We start from the raw sequence: 16,047 nt of genomic DNA, 5'->3' as shown, positions 1-16,047 counted from the left end.
TATAAAACGCAAAAACCCACGGTACATAAAGTTTGAAGAGGATAAGCCAACGGGCCCCGTCCCTCATCTGCAAACAGGAGCAAAGACGCAACTGTGACCTTTCCTACAGAACAACACTCAGGCTCCAGCCTCTGCCAGCTCTAAAGCGCCAGAGCTCCAAGCAGCAAACTTCAAAGAGGGGCAACAGTGTTATGAGTTGCATAAAAATCGTTTCCAAAGCTGTAGACCTCACATACTCAAAAATGTCAATCACCTCTTCTTTGGCAATGGTTTTAAAATTTAGCTACTAAATCCAACTACAACAAACTATTTTCTTTTTTGACTGTCTCACTTTAAAACGTGAAGTCACTTTTTAAAGAAAAAAAAAAAAAAGATTAGGAACGGAAACAATAAAGTGGTACGACCCTCACACACCAAGTGAGTTCAGAACTGCGGGCAGTGCTACTTCCCCAGGAACCTGCTCACCAAACAAATCCAACACTGCAGTTTCAGCTCAAGGTGTGTGAGAACCCACGGTGAAGACACAGCACGATGCCAGCCAGGACGACCGGATGAAGTGGATCGCTGCATTTGTGGTTAACAGCTGTAACTTTAGATTTATATTTAACCAAGTCAAGACTGACTATATATAGGTGTAAACAGAGTTCGCGGGTTAACCTCTTGGATGCTGGAGGGAACGCCAGCCAACTTCCCTCGCAATACAAAACAGGATGCTGGCTTCACCCCTGCAGCCTCAAGTTGCTAAACGCTGAAGAGATGGTTTTCACCTTGGTCAAAATTGGGAAGAAATTAAACACTGAGAAAGAAATTAGTATTTTATCTATAGTACCCCATTTCCTAGAGATTCAATTAAAAAGGAATACAGCAGCATGATAGCAATTTTTGCCCCCGCCCCTTAAAACTATTATGAATTTGTTTGCCCAATGGAGAATCTGATACATCAGTTTTTAGGGCGCTGAGGTAATGATGTTCTATTTTACACAACAAGGGCAAGTTTTTCTATTTTATGATGAAGAATAGAAAAGGGGAGAAAAATTCCAAGAGCTCATTTCAACAACCACATTTACAAAAGTTATAATAAAACAGTTAAGACTCCCTGAGGACTCACTGAGTGTCCTGCACTGTGCTAAAACTTCACAGCCAAACTTCACCTCCTTTAATCCTTGTAAGAATCTTGTGCAATTGGTACAATTATTATCCTCAGCAAACTAAGGTTTAGGGACGTATCCAATTTTTTTACCAAGTCAAAATTTTTGCCAAGCAAAACACTGGAAGAGCGAGACTCCAATGCAGTTCCTGTGCCCTAAAACCCATGGTCTCCACGGCTCTGCACGCGCCTGTGTCCCCTCAGCTACCTCCTGCCAGCAGGGACACACAGAGCCCAGTGAGGCCACTGGACCCAAGAGCAGGCGTGAGGCGTCTAAACTATGAGGAGAGAAACTCTAAATGAAACAAGTAAATGGACACCTCTTCCCATTCCCTTATTCTTGGAACTATATTTATATTTAATATGAATTATTATGCTAGCATCTAACGCAGCACAGCATTGAAAGGATTTCCACTCAAGTCTGCAACGAGGGAAACGTCAAAACCGATCTTATAATCTGGCTCATTTTTACTCTATAGGTGACTAGTTTCTTCCTTTTTTTTTCCCTTCACCAATGACACCCTAGCTTAGAGACCTTACTTATATGAAAATATTGATTTTTTAACTTCCTTGCAAAAACTAAAGCTGTGAGCTTTAAACTCGACTCTAAGGACTAGACCTTTTCCAAAATCAGACCCTGGAATATTTCCTGCCTTTAGCTAAGTCTTCTACCATCGTTTCAAAGTAAGAGGGACGCCTGGCTGAGTCAGAAGTTGAGTGATTGAAGGCACTGAGCACACGAGCCACTGTGGCCTCTGACCCCAGCGTGAAGGATGGGGATGCTCCGTTAACATCCCCAGAGTTTGGGGGACGAAGGTTGAAGTGAAAAGGATATCAGATATTCAGAGAACTGTAAAAATAAAATACTACCTAACTTTTCACCAAATCATCAACTTTTTCCCTGAAGAACTCTCACTTATCTCCTTTAATCCATGGTGTGCCTCCATGTGTTTCATCAGCTTTCCTTTGTGAAAATGTCCTTGCAGTGTTAGAGCCGCCAGAAGCGGAGTTAGCTTAGTAGTGAGTGGGCCGAGTTAAAGCAACGCTAGCGCATCACGCTAGGTCACTGCCCCAGTGCCACGGCGTTCCATGGCTACTCACAGGTCACCTGGAGATTTACAGCTGCAACTCCAGAGAAGGGAGAGTAACAGCGAAATGCCAAGGTTAAGGTAAATTCTCCATAAGTTCCCACTGTCTATTTCTAGCCACTTCCATGGTGGTATTAAAGTTCGACCATCGCTTCATGCTGACATTTTGAGGTGTTTCCAACATTAACAGTGAAAACAAACACATCACAACTCTGAATAATCCCACAATTGTATATGATGTTTTTCTAAGTTAAAGAGAATGTTCAGACTATAAGAGTCTATCTAGAGGCGTAACCTAAAAATTGAACCCTAATTTCAAGTATTACCATATTCAGTAAGAACTCTAAGTCTAGGACTTCCCTGGTGGCACAGTGGCTAAGACTCCACACTCCCAATGCAGGGGGCCTGGGTTCAATCCCTGGTCAGGGAACTAGGTCTCACATGCATGCCGCAACTAAGAGTTCACATGCCACAACTAAGGAGCCCACCTGCCGCAATTAAGATCCGTTGCAACCAAATAAATAAGTAAAATAAAATAAATATTAAAAAAAAGAGAACTTTAAGTTTATATACTGCCCCTTCATTTATTTTATTTATTTATATAGCAGGTTCTTATTAGTCATCTACTTTATACATATTAGTGTCCATATGTCAATCCCAATCTCCCAATTCATCCCACCACCACCCTGCCCCCCCCAGCTCTCCCGCCTTAGTGTCCATATGTTTGTTCTCTACATCTGTGTCTCTATTTCTGCCCTGCAAACCAGTGCATCTGTACCATTTGTCTGGATTCCACATATATGCGTTAATATACGGTATTTGTTTTTCTCTTTCTGAGTTACTTCACTCTGTACAACAGTCTTTAGATCCAACCACATCTCTACAAATGACCCAATTTCGTTCCTTTTTATGGCTGAGTAATATTCCATTGTATATATGTACCACATCTTCTTTATCCATTTGTCTGTCGATGGGCATTTAGGTTGCTTCCATGACCTGGCTATTGTAAATAGTGCTGCAATGAACATTAGGGTGCATGTGTCTTTTTGAATTATGGTTTTCTCTGGGTATATGCCCAGTGGTGGGACTGCTGAGTCAGATGGTAATTCTATTTTTCGTTTTTTAAGTAACCTCCATACTGTTCTCCATAGTGGCTGTATCAATTTACATTCCCACCAACAGTGCAAGAGGGTTCCCATGTCCCTTCATTTAAAAGTACATCCAGAAATTTAACTTTATTAAAGTTTTGGAAAAAGGATGATCTGAAAGTCCTTGCCTATTCACTAGCATCTCAGGGAAGTCCACCCTGAGATGCTCCTGACCCCCTACGATAAACAAGAGGCAGGGACTTCACAGCCCACCAAAGGGCGAGGGTGGGATTCTTATGCTAAGGCTGCACACCTGTCCAGCCAGCCCATGACAAGGCAGGAGAGCACAAGTTAACATCATTGGAGAAACTCTTAACCAGGTTTTTCCAACATCACCACTTGCACTGCCTTCGACATTCTCCAACTCTTTACGCCCACAGCCAAAGCAAACAAACAAAGCAAAAATGCTCTTGAGATTAAGACCTCTTTACTCACAACTTAAAACAACTGTTTTTACTTTCACCCAGTTAGCGTTCAAGTCTAAGAATTCTCCTGAGATCTGTGGTACAGAATTATCTGGAGTTAAACTAAACACAGAAGGCAGCAGAGAACAGACCAGAAACGCTATAAAGCAGATGAGAAATACCATGCTCTTCACGAATGGGCATCAAAATGGCGTGTTTCCTTCAAATAACTTCCTGGGTGCTGATTTTGATTCAATCATTAAATGAAGAATTAAGGAAATCCCACCCAGTCTTCCCAGACCATCGCTCTCATCATTCAATCCAGACCAGGACACAAGCAAGCAGAATCACAAGCGCCTCTGTATCTATGTTGACTTTTTAAAATGGTGCCAATTTCTTGGCCTTTTCCCAACTTCGTTTAAGTTCTCCACTAGTACCCTGACCCAGTGTCATGGCCCAGCCCCTAGAAGGTCTATGTTTTTTACACTAAGTGAAGAAAAATTGAAACCTCACTCGTGGTGACACATCATCACCTACGAAGGTTTTGCAAGGCAAAAGCACAAGTAGGGCTTCCCTGGTGGCGCAGTGATTGAGAGTCCGCCTGCCGATGCAGGGGATACGGGTTCGTGCCCCGGTCCGGGAAGATCCCACATGCCGCGGAGCGGCTGGGCCCCTGAGCCATGGCCGCTGAGCCTGCGCGTCCGGAGCCTGTGCTCCGCAACGGGAGAGGCCACAACGGTGAGAGGCCCGCGTACTGCAAAAAAAAAAAAAAAAAAAGAAAAGAAAAAAAAAAGCACAAGTAGAAGTTTGCTACTGACTTCCTTCGCTGATAAAGAGCTGTATTCAGTAACAAAGGAAGAATGAAGGCCATCTCCCCGTGGTTACTTAGAGATTATCTACAGACTGACAGCTGTAACTACAGAGAATGGAGACTACTATTAGATAGCAAGATTAAGATAAATTCTCCAAGTTAGGTCCAGCGATGCTTTTCCCTTAACTGTCCCCCTGAGCCTTTTCCCAATTCTCCTCTCCCGGCCAATTATCGCTCTGCAGTGCCAGAGACTGCCTTTCTGAACAACTGATAAAACGAAGAAGAAAAGGCAGCAGAGAATAAACAGGTGAAAGGAAAAAGAGTGGAGGGGGCCGGCAGGGGCACGTAGCAGTGCATGTGTAAGTGAAAATAAAGGCTTTCTCCCTCATCCTTGGAGGACCAGTCTCATAAAGAAACAAGCATCAGAGACAGAGGGGCAAAGAAAGGTTGAGCTGGGGTGTGTGTGTGTGTGTGTGTGTGTGTGTGTGTGTGTGTGTGTGTGTGTGTGTGTGTGTGTGTGTGTGTGAATAACTACTAAAAGTATCCAAAAACCACTTGAAACTAAATGGCTATAATCCACCTTTCTGAGAAAAATGTTATTTTTTTCCCCACAAGAAAATAGAAAGACAGCCTTCTTTGAAATCTAAACAAATGAAATTTCACTTTGATAATCTATCTTTTCAGGAACTGATACTGACACTATACACACACACACACACACACACACACACCCCTCCAACAATACATGTATTGTTCATATATTAAAAAATGCTACTAAGTTTCCAACCTTACAATGAGGGTGCTAACACCTGTGCTGGAGGTTGACTGTTGTCATTAAACAATTTTAAATTTATTTATATGTGCATTAGTCTTGCTTACACTCTGACTTGTTTTCCAAAAGAATGAGAAGCAACGGCCATGGAAAGAGTGTAGCTCTGCACTGTCCAATATGGCAGCCACCAGCCGCATGGGGCTACTGGCTTGCCTTATGCAGATACAAATGCAGAAGGGCTCTGCCTGTAAGTACACACCGGATCTCAAACAGCTGTGTAAAATGTCTTTTTATTCTGATTATGTGGTGGAATATCCTGGATATATTTGGTTAATTAAATATACGATACTAATGCGTGGTTTCTTTTTTTTTTAATGTGGCTACTAGAAAATTTAAAGCAACACATGTGCCTTGCATTCACTGCTCCCATTACATTTCAGTTGGACAGCACTGGTCTACAACATAGTAGGTAGACAAAGAAATGAAGGTCAGGTCATACCTAAATAACAAAATTCCCTGTCCATCTCAGTGAAGGCCTTGACCTCCTCCCCAGCTTCCAGCACACCGCCAATCTCTGTCCTTAACACAGTGCACAGCACATAACAGGCACTCGATAAATGTTTCTTTAATGGAGCTGAATGAAGGCAAACAAGTTACAAGATTAAAAAGCAGTATCTAAAAGTGGCTTCTTAAAAGTTAAGAAAACCCACTGGCTACTTGGGACACCTAGCAGATGGTTAACATGCAGGCTTTGAAAGTAAATTTAAAGACGAACTTCTCATTACCTACAACATTTTTTGACAGTCACAGGAAGCAATACCCTTTTACAAAATAAAAGCCACTAAGACGCGACGCTAACATTTAGTATTCGGCTCATTTCATGCCTTCAGACTGTGGGGTGAAAGGACAGATGGAGTAGACTGCTTTTCTCTGCTCTAAGTCTACACTTGGCGTTTTCCATTTTAACCCACCGAAACGCTGCCCTCTGGATAAGCCAGCTATGCTCGAGGGAAATGCCGGGCAGTGCTCACTGAGCGGTAATATATACGAACAGAGGTGGTCAGAAGAGACATCTTCAGTCTTCGTGAACAACAGGAGGCTCTGGGAGCGCCTCATGGACCAGGGAAGTCGAGAGCAATCGGGCAGGGGCAGGCGGCCTTAACCCACGATGTCCTGAAGGCCGGCACGTGGGAGAGCAGGGTTCCCTCTAACAGTGCTGCAGGGCAGCTGCTCCAAGCAGGTCTAACCATGGGTGCCTGTCCCTGAACGTGGGCACACTCACCACAGCCCCTGGGAGCCACTTAGGTCCAAACTGGGTTTTCTTCAGAGATGATCCGTTTCCCCATCTCCACCAGACGTCTTTAGGGGTGTGAAAGTATAAGTCTGTCCAGAGTAGTATTCAGAGAGATACGATTCAAAAGGCCCTTTCCTCTACTTCTGAGCACAGTTTGCATAAATGAGGCATAAGATGCGTGCCTATTTTTTCCATAAAAGTGTATTTAGTAGTTGCAGTTACTCTGCTCGTATCTGCAATTCTGTATTTACCGGGTGAACCGAGAGGATTTCTCTACTTGAGGTTTACCGGGAAAAGGTTTCCCAGAAAGGCTATTTTTTTACGATATTCGTAACACATCACGGAAAGACAGAGGACTGGAGAAGCTGCACCACTGATTCTTCTGGTTCTGTTTTATTTTAATCTCCAGGGGAAAATTAGGGCACAGAAATTACTATCCACCACCTCAGTCTTAGTGGTCCTTTGAAAATGCTTTCTGCTCTGTCCTGCTTCACCATGACTGTATGTCAGGACCAAATTAATGAGGGGAGCACACATAAATACACCCAACATACACTTAATCCAAGGACACATATTGCAGATCCTAAAAATCCCACCAGGATCTGCCCGTCTGTGAGCGTAATCTGTGAATCTGCCTACACCTGTGTAGACCTAAAAGCAGGATGAGTTATTCAGAAACTCAGAAACTCCCTTGGAAACTCGAAGGACAACCCACGTAACCAGTCTTCCTCAGACAAGCTCTTCAAACAAACAAAACGATGTGCTGAGCTCTCCTTCCAGGTGGTCCTTGCTGGCGTCCACCTGGCTCCGTTCTCTGCTCGCTTCCTGCTGCCGAGGACGGTGCCAGCTCCCGCCACGTCCTCCCAGTGCACCCGTGGACCCGGGGCCTGGTAGGAGCATCCTGCAGAGGGGTCCCCGAGGCCCCAGCCCCACGTGCCAGGGACACAGGCGCACTCTCTTCACCCTCACGGTTGCCAAGCCTTAAACTCTCTCCTCCTCCACCCTTGTGCGTCCTCCTCTCAGCTCAACTGACGCTCCACAGCTCAGCAGAGCTGTCGCCTGCCCCGGCACGCCCGCCCACGCTGGACCAGGCGCTGCCCCCAAGCACGCGAGCTCACCTCCGTGTTGCGCCTTCCAGGGGCTTCCTGCACCACCTCCGCCCCGACCGGCCCTTCCTCTCTCCCAGGGAGCAGAAGGTGAAGCCTCAAGGTCTGCTAACTGCTCCCAGAAGCCAAGGGAAGGAAGTGCAACAACTCTGACCATACTTAACACTGGAACAAGTGCTTGAGATTATTTCCTAAACTCTGCGACAAGCAACTGTAAACATCTGCCCGATAATAACGGATCATTTGTGAGTGCCCACCGCGTGTCTGTCACCATGTTAAATTCTGAGAGACGTCATTGCTAATCTCTCTATGGCTCTAACCAGGAAGGTGTATCTTCCCTCATTTTGGAGAGAATGCAGCCAGGGCCCTCAGGTTAAGGAACCTGCCCGAGGTCGTGGGGTGAGAAATCAGCTGCTGATTCTCTGGCTCAGGAACTGCAGGCTCTGAGACCTACGCTCCTGCCCCCACACCGGTGGCTCTCAGGGTGCGGGACCTGCGAGGTCAGGACCGCTTTTCATAAGGACCCTGAGATGTTCTCCGCCTCTCACTCGCCTTCTCTCCAGGCGTGCACGGGCTTGGCCAGAGGCTCCTGCAGACTGCACGCAGAAGTGGCTATTAGAATCCAACACTTCGGAAAACGTAAAACAACGCCGTTAATGTTCTGTTGTCTTAGAAAACAGCTGCTTTTCGGTTAAAAATGTGATGTACGTTAACGCATAATGGTTTATTATTTTTACTGATTTTAAAAATGAGTAACAAATATTTCAAACTGTCCTCAGTTTAAATTTCTAAGACAACAAATACCAACACATAAAGTCCACATAAACAAAGGATCTTTGGAGTCACCAGTAATTTTTAGGAGCATAAAAGGGTCTGAGATGCAGAGAAAGACAAACGCTGTATGACTCCACTTACATGTGGGACCTGGAAAAGCAAAACAAGTGAACAAACATAACTAAACAGAAACAGGGTCACAGATACAGAAAACAAACAGGTGTCTGCTGGAGGGGAGGGGGTTGAGGGGAAGAGAAATAGGTGAGGGAGGTTAAGAGGTACAAACTTTCAGTTACGAGACAAATGAGTCACAGGTGTGAAATGTACAGTGTGGGGAATAGAGTCCACAATTATGTAATATCTTTGTATGGTGACATATCGTAACTAGACTCACTGTGGTGACCAGTTTAAAAGGTATAGAAATATCAAAGCACTGTGTTGTGTAACAGGAACTAACACAGTGTTGTAGGTCCATTATACTTCAAATACAAACAAAAAATTCACAGAAAAAGAGATGAGATCTGTGATTACCAGAGGCAGGGGCTGGCGGAGGGCGAACTGGAGGAAGGTGGTCAAAAGGGACAGACTTCCAGTTGTAAGATAAGTAAGTACCAGGGGTGGAGCATGCAGCGTCGTAAGTATAAGGAACACTGCTGTATGTTACAGACAGAAGCTGTTAAGAGAGGAGATCCTAAAAGTCCTCATCACAAGCAATGTTTTTTTCTATTTCTTTCCTTTTGTGCTTAGATGATGGGTGTTCACTAAAGTTATTGTGACAATCACTTCATGATGTAGGTAAATCAAATCATTATGCTGTGGCCCTTATACACTTTATACAGGGCTATACGTCGACTGTATCTCAGGAAAACTGGAAGAAAAAATTAAAATATAATAAATTATTTAATGATGGATGGATGGATAGATAGATAGAAAAACAGGTCTGAAAATGAAAAGGAGAACCACTATCCTAATCGGCTGTTGACACAGAAGCTAGGTTTTCTCCTTCCTTGTAAATTTTTATCAAATCATCAGGCTCGTCTGGAGCTTCCATTAAAGACTGTGTCCAGACAATGAACATGTGGCCTGATGAACTCTGGCCTCAGTTCTAATATTTTTCTTTGCTGACTCTTTAATATAAAGTTAAACTTATCTTCAAAGATACTTTAACATGCGATAGAATTTAGAAAATATCTGTTCGTTACCCATGAAACATCTAAAAAGCATAACTTCTATTTTTTTTCAAAGTAATAACTCAAGATAAAAAAGTCAACAAGCGGGCTTCCCTGGTGGCGCAGTGGTTGAGAGTCTGCCTGCCGATGCAGGGGATACGGGTTCATGCCCCAGTCCGGGAAGATCCCACATGCCGCGGAGCGGCTGGGCCCCTGAGCCATGGCCGCTGAGCCTGCGCTCCGCAACGGGAGAGGCCACAACAGTGAGAGGCCCACGTACCGCAAAAAAAAAAAAAAACAAAAAAACAAAACCAAAACCAAAAGAGTCAATAAGCCTCTCTGAATGTGATAATTCAGCAAATTACATCAATATTTCAACTTAATCTGGTGATTTCCCTGCTGCACAGCATGGTTTCAAACCACCATCCGGTCATACATGAAATGCAAAATAATTTTAGTAGTTCTAAAGCAAAACAATAATAATAGATTATTTGCTAGAGTAGAACGTGAGTCAGTCCCAGGGAGAGCGAGGTGTTTAGGATTCTGTAACAGCATTTTGAACCTACCTCATTATCCTCACCACACCCAGCAACATGGGCAAAAAGGCGGGTAATATTTCCACAAGTCAAATTTCATGTGTCACAACTAAGGCTATATTTCATAATATGCAACCTGTTCCTTAAAAATAAAAGTAATTTTACATTGTATTTAGTACATCTGAAATGACATGAATTATAAAGTAAGGTTCGCATTGCAGGAGATCAGAAACCAAAACCTAGAGGAGAATTCACACTTAAGTATGCACCACCGGCTAGAGATCACACTCACTTGATGTGAGTATATTACCCTAATTAATCTCAACCCCTTTTGAGATGGGTACTATTTTTCCTGTTGTACTGATGACGAATCTGAGGTTCAGAGAGGTCAAGCTGCCTGAAGCCACCAAGCTAGTAAGCAGCAGACCTGGACTTCAAACACTTTGCTGATTTCAAAGTCTGTGCTCTTCTCAAGACTTTATACCTCCCTAGTATGATGTGCAGAACTGAGTGCTTCAAAAGCTGAAGCGGATGCAAAGGTGAGCAGAAATAAGAAAGCAAATACCGTGAGAAACGTTTAAAACATGCAACTGAACTTATAAAGATACCTCAAGTGTACTTGTTTGCACCCCTTAAACCATTCCACGTGTGCCTATGATGGCACGCTCGAGAAAATGGAGCTGGAGAAAAAGGGAAATACACTTGGTGTCCCCCAGCGCTCAAGGACCCAGAGTCCGCCTACTCACACTCGTCCTCTGAAACACCCGTTGAGAAATCTGTGCTCTTAAAACTAAGAAACGCTGGAGGAGACCAACGATTTCCAACCAAGGATGGGATTATAGTCACAGGGGGTCTCCTTCAAACTGTGCTTGTCCTCCAGGGAGGAGAGAAGATGCTGGGACCAGCAGAAGTCTGAGGACCACTGCTCTGAAAAGATCCCATGTTTAGTAAGAAACTCCCAAGGAGCAAGAAAAGAATAATCCCTGGAAACTAAGTCATGTTCATTTCTGCCCTAGGAGCCATCCAGGTGGGCCGAGGCCCCAGCAGCTGGTAAGACGCCCTTTCCCATCCCCCTCCACGCTGTCCACAGTCTCAGGAGCCCGCTCCCATCACTGCAGATGAGGCTCCCCAGGAGGGAAGCGGCTCTCTCCCGGGCAGCGCAGGCCCGGTGGCTAAGGCCCACGTGGTCCCCGCTGACCTCGGGGCTCCTCCTGAGAATCTCCAAGTCTGCCGGACCTGTGAGGGCAGCCTTCCCGAAACCCCAACGAGTCCTGTGTCCTGAGGTCCCCAGGAGACTTTCCTGGCCTCCACTTCCCCAGTCCCACCAGGCCTGAAGCTTCTGATCTCCAATCTAAATGCCTCTCCACCCGGGATGCCCCAGAGGGCTTTGTTTCCTGACCCGACCCTTTTACTTGCACATAGTTTCATTCCCTTCTGTTCCCATTCCCCAATCCCTGGTCCCCGGACCAAACTGTCCTCACAGGCCTGGACCACAGGCTCACAGTTCGTCTTCTGGTTCCCTGGCTATACCCGCGCACTGTCTAGTTTGATATCACTGGCTCCCCAATGAAGTCCAAATCCTTTACAACAGAAGATCAGACCTCTACCACCTGGCCCTGCCCTGCAGCGAATTCATCGTCCCGTGCCCCCTCTAAGGAACCATCCCCTAACCTGAAATGCCATCCTCGGTTCACATCCCTGGCTACGTCCTAGCCAGATTCCAAGTACCCCAGGTGCTGCCTCTCTCTGAACACCTGTCACATAACCATGTATGGTCTTTTACTATACTTTATACTTTCACGTATTGGTCATGTTTCCCCAAATTGATTACAGGTTCATTAAGAACAAGCATTGTGCCTTACAGCTCTAAAGATCACACTGTGCCATCCACGTACAGGGTTGCAATCGTAGTGGAAGATCAGTGCATATTTCTGAATAGCACTCTGAATAATCTAGACAGACATTATTTTTCCTAGAGCTAGAGCACAAACGCCAACATTTATAATGGAAAGATGTGTACGGGAGTACTAGAGCTTAAAACCTAAATCTGTCTGCTTATAAATTCTGTCGGATAAAATCCCAGCATACGAAAAGGAAGACTTCTGCTTTTAGTACTAGGTATCCAGATCTCTCGAGACCGCTTTGTGTGGCCTATCATTTACTGTGATTTTCTACAGTGTGCAAGTTAACACTAACATTCAACAACTGGTCCAATAAGTATTACAGAAGAACATATTTTGTAGCTTCCCAAGGGAAAAATAATCATTTTCTAAAAGAGGTGGGAGGAACCATCACAAAAATATAAAACGTTGCTAGAAACCAAGTTTCTGTGTGTTTTTAAATCAAAGAGAGAGAAAGAGAGAGCGGGAGGGAGGGAGAGAGCGAGCACAGCATAGAAGAATAAAGGGAAGGAAAAAACAGTTTAGATCCAATGTCCGTCTCACTGCTGGCAGTGAGAACAGAGCTCCTTGCAGGCAGGACCCAGGCTGTTTTCTACGCACCCTCAGCTCCAGCACAACCCCTGGGACGGGAGGAGTCACGACTTTTTGAAAACGTGAATAAATACACAAGCCAACAGTGAGAGAGTAAAAAAAATAAATAAAATAAAATAAGAGAGAGAGAGAGGGAGAGAGAGAAACAGAAAACAAGTGAGATGCTGAGCAGCTTACACGGCAGAACTCAAGGACCTCGGGACGAAGCAACGTCTGGCGAGGCTGAGAGGGAGCCCTGCGCGTGCGCCCCACGCGGCAGGGCGGGCAGGGCCACGCCCCCTTACCTGCGGCACAGGCACTTTCTGCGGGGCGCTCTGGGGCGAGGGGTGGAGCTGTGCCCAAGGCTGGTGGTGCGAGGGCGGGGGCGAAGCCTGGTGGTGCAGGCCCGGATGGGGCTGCAGCGGAGGGCAGCTTGGCAACTGCTGGAAGGCCGGCGGCTGCCCGGGGTGCTGCTGGCCAGGGAGCAGCCGGTCCTGGATCGCCTGCGGGTCTGTGAGGCCGACGCCGGGACAACCGTTGGCTCTCAGGTGCCCGGCCAGCTCCCTCGGCGCCGGGGACATGCCCATAAACGGACGGGACGGTTGCATGTTCCTGGGGCCCATGTTCCTCTGTCCGATCCCCATGGCGCCAGGGGGCTGGTGAGACGGCTGCGGGTGAGGCATATTTGGGTAACTGCCGACTTCCATCGGGATCCCGGCACTTCCGGGCCGGACTTGCGGAGGAGGGGTGCCCGCCGGGTTACTCATTGCTTTCATGGGTGACATGGGAGGCGGAGAGGCGTAAGTTCCCTGAGGCTGCGAAGGGTGCATAGTTTGCGTGTTCATTTGGTTAAGGGAGCCGCTGGGGTGGATAGGCTGCTGGTGCATGAGTCCTTGGCCACTGTTCGATGGGAATCCTACAGCGTTGGGGTATCTTGGGACGGACTGGTTCATTGGAGTATTATTTGTAAGGCCTAGATTCTGATTCATCCCTGTATTGTTAACTAATCCCTGATTTAGGTTACTGTAAGGATAGCGAGAATACTGCCCTGAGTTGTTTATAGTAGGTGAGGGGACGGTCTGGCTCCGAGAACTAAAGGTGAGGGTCTGCGGCCTCACGGCCCCTTGCGGGGGAGGGTTGGGGGAGAACCGGGGGCTGTGGGCTACGGGCTCCCCGTGGAGAGCGGCGGGGGGATGGTGGTGGAAGGGCTGCACCGCGTGGCGCAGGCTCGGCGCCACCCCAGGGCTCTGCGGGGGCACGTGCGACAGGTGGCCGGGGCCGGCGATGAAGGGGCTTCCCTGACCGAGGCCCTCCTGGCCCGGGGGAAACTGGCCCATCCTCGGCTGCGGCTGCCCGTGCTGCTGCATGGAGAAGTCCCCGCGCGCCAGGTAGCCGCCCAGCTGCTGCAGGTGCGGAGGGTGACCCTGCGCGGGGGGCCCCGACGGGGCCGCCTGGGGCTGTGGCGGTGGCGGCTGGTAGGGGGCTCGGATCTGGTCCGGCACCTGCACGGCCCGGGGAGCCCACATGGAGCCGCCGTCCACGAAAGACTGCCCCCCGTGCCGCTCGTTCGGCAGGCCGGGGTAGACACCCATCTGGCCGCCGCCGCCGCCGCCGCTGCCACCGCCGCCGCCGCCACCACCGCCACCACCAGCCCCGTGGGGGACCTGGGGGACGGGCGGGGTGTGGTACTGCGAGTGGGGAGACGCCAGTCCGTTCCCAGGGGCATTGCTCATCATTCTGTTCGGCTGGTCCATCAGATGCATCTTTTGCTGCTCGTACTGATTATAGTGATCGAAGTGGGTCAACTTGGTTTGATTCTGATTCGCGGAGGGATGGTGGAGGGACGGCTGTAAGGAGGCAAAGCCTTGGTCTATCGGCATCTGTTGACCCATGGGATTCACGGGATTTTCAGGGTAACCACATTCTCCCAGGCTTTCGAGGCCTTCGCTGAAAATATTCCCGTCCTCGCCGAAAAGACTCATCATTCCTGGATCCGCCATCTTCTCCCAACACACGGCTCCTCCAGACCAGCGCTCGGGAGCTTGTCTGTGCTTCACTTCACTGAGGGTTTGTCCTCAGAGCCTATAATCCTTGACTAATCTTCTTCATGTCACTCCATATTTCTCTAATTCTCTTGGACCCTGCAGTGTCAGGCAAATCTGGATAGAGGTCCTAGAAGGGGAGCGGGAGGTGGGAAAGAGGGAGGAAGAAAACAAAGAATTAGGAACAAATGATAAAAACTGCCGGCATTGTACGCATGTGAATTTGGTCTCCATCGACAATACTGATCTAGCCCCCTCACTGAGCTGTATTTTATAAATCTAGTTCACTTTAAGAGAAACTCATTAGCTTCTACCAGAAGCATTATTATGATCGGTTACTTAGAAAGCAAGCAAAACACTAACCTTAACCTTAAATTAATCCATTCACTCCACTTCCTCACGTTCCATTCTTGGATGGAACAGAACAAAAGAACACAACATGAAGCGGCAGCAGCTGCCACAGCAGGCCAGCAGATGTATGAATGTCGCCAAGCAGCCCATCTGCTGCACGAAAGCCCTGGAAATGCTCTGGTTACCAACAGCCCGCCCTTAACCTTATTCCCCTGAGCGGTGTAATCAGATGAGCAGCCAGAGCACCGAGGGCTGTGAAAAGCTCAACTTAGTTAAATTGACTAGAGGATTATACAAATACCAAAATCAGTCATTTCGTACAAATTGGATATTTACGGCCCACATACAACCAACTACAGAACGGCAAACAGAGGCGTCGAAGGAGAAAGCGGCGGAGGCAAGGATGCTGGCAGGCACGCTGGCGAGCAGAGCGGTAACTCATCATTTCCTTACGTCCATCTGACGGCAGGAACACGCCAGGCTTTCGTTCTCCAGCAACACACGCCCGCCCGCCCGCCCCCCCTCCCCCCTGCCAGAGCAAGTCCCATCACGGGTCCCTCATCCACCCGAGGGCCCTGGGCTCTGGGGATGGACCAGGAGCCATGCGACCACGCGGACAAACTCTAGCTGGATGCACAGTTTCTAGACGATGACCATTCTCATCAGCAGAGACAGAAACATTTCCCCCAAACTGGTCAAAACTGAAACTTTTAACAGAATGAAGTTCAAAATGTCCATGCAGCCCTCACCCTCGCCTTGACCTCTTCTGGGACAAGGCAGACCGGAGCAGGTAGGCGGAAAGGTGGGCAGGCCTGCCCGTAGGCATCCCCTGTTTACAGCACACCGTGTAGACTAACTACTGCTCTGCGCTTTATGCAAACACTTGCTAACAGCTTCCGTGTCAGATGAAAATAACCAACTTAAAGAATGTTTC

At 47.4% G+C, this 16,047-nt stretch overlaps 1 protein-coding gene across 4 annotated transcripts in view; it reads right to left on the bottom strand.

Moving 5' to 3' along the window:
* The window catches only part of CHD7 (chromodomain helicase DNA binding protein 7), a 120,100-nt gene extending 105,271 nt beyond the window's left edge, over window positions 1–14,829 (bottom strand). For all 4 annotated transcript variants that reach the window (XM_082859062.1, XM_082859059.1, XM_082859060.1 and 1 more), the window contains exon 1: window positions 13,026–14,829. In XM_082859062.1, the coding sequence (XP_082715188.1) occupies window positions 13,026–14,720 (1,695 nt within the window). In that variant the 5' untranslated portion in view covers window positions 14,721–14,829. The remainder of the gene's footprint in view (window positions 1–13,025) is intronic.
* Between the last annotated feature and the right edge of the window lie 1,218 nt (window positions 14,830–16,047).

The sequence above is a fragment of the Leucopleurus acutus genome, assembly GCF_964270905.1.
Source record: "Leucopleurus acutus genome assembly, chromosome: 17".
Classification (NCBI taxonomy): Eukaryota; Metazoa; Chordata; class Mammalia; order Artiodactyla; family Delphinidae; genus Leucopleurus; species Leucopleurus acutus.
Note: the sequence above shows the minus strand (reverse complement) of the source record. Positions and strands in the feature narration are given on the sequence as shown.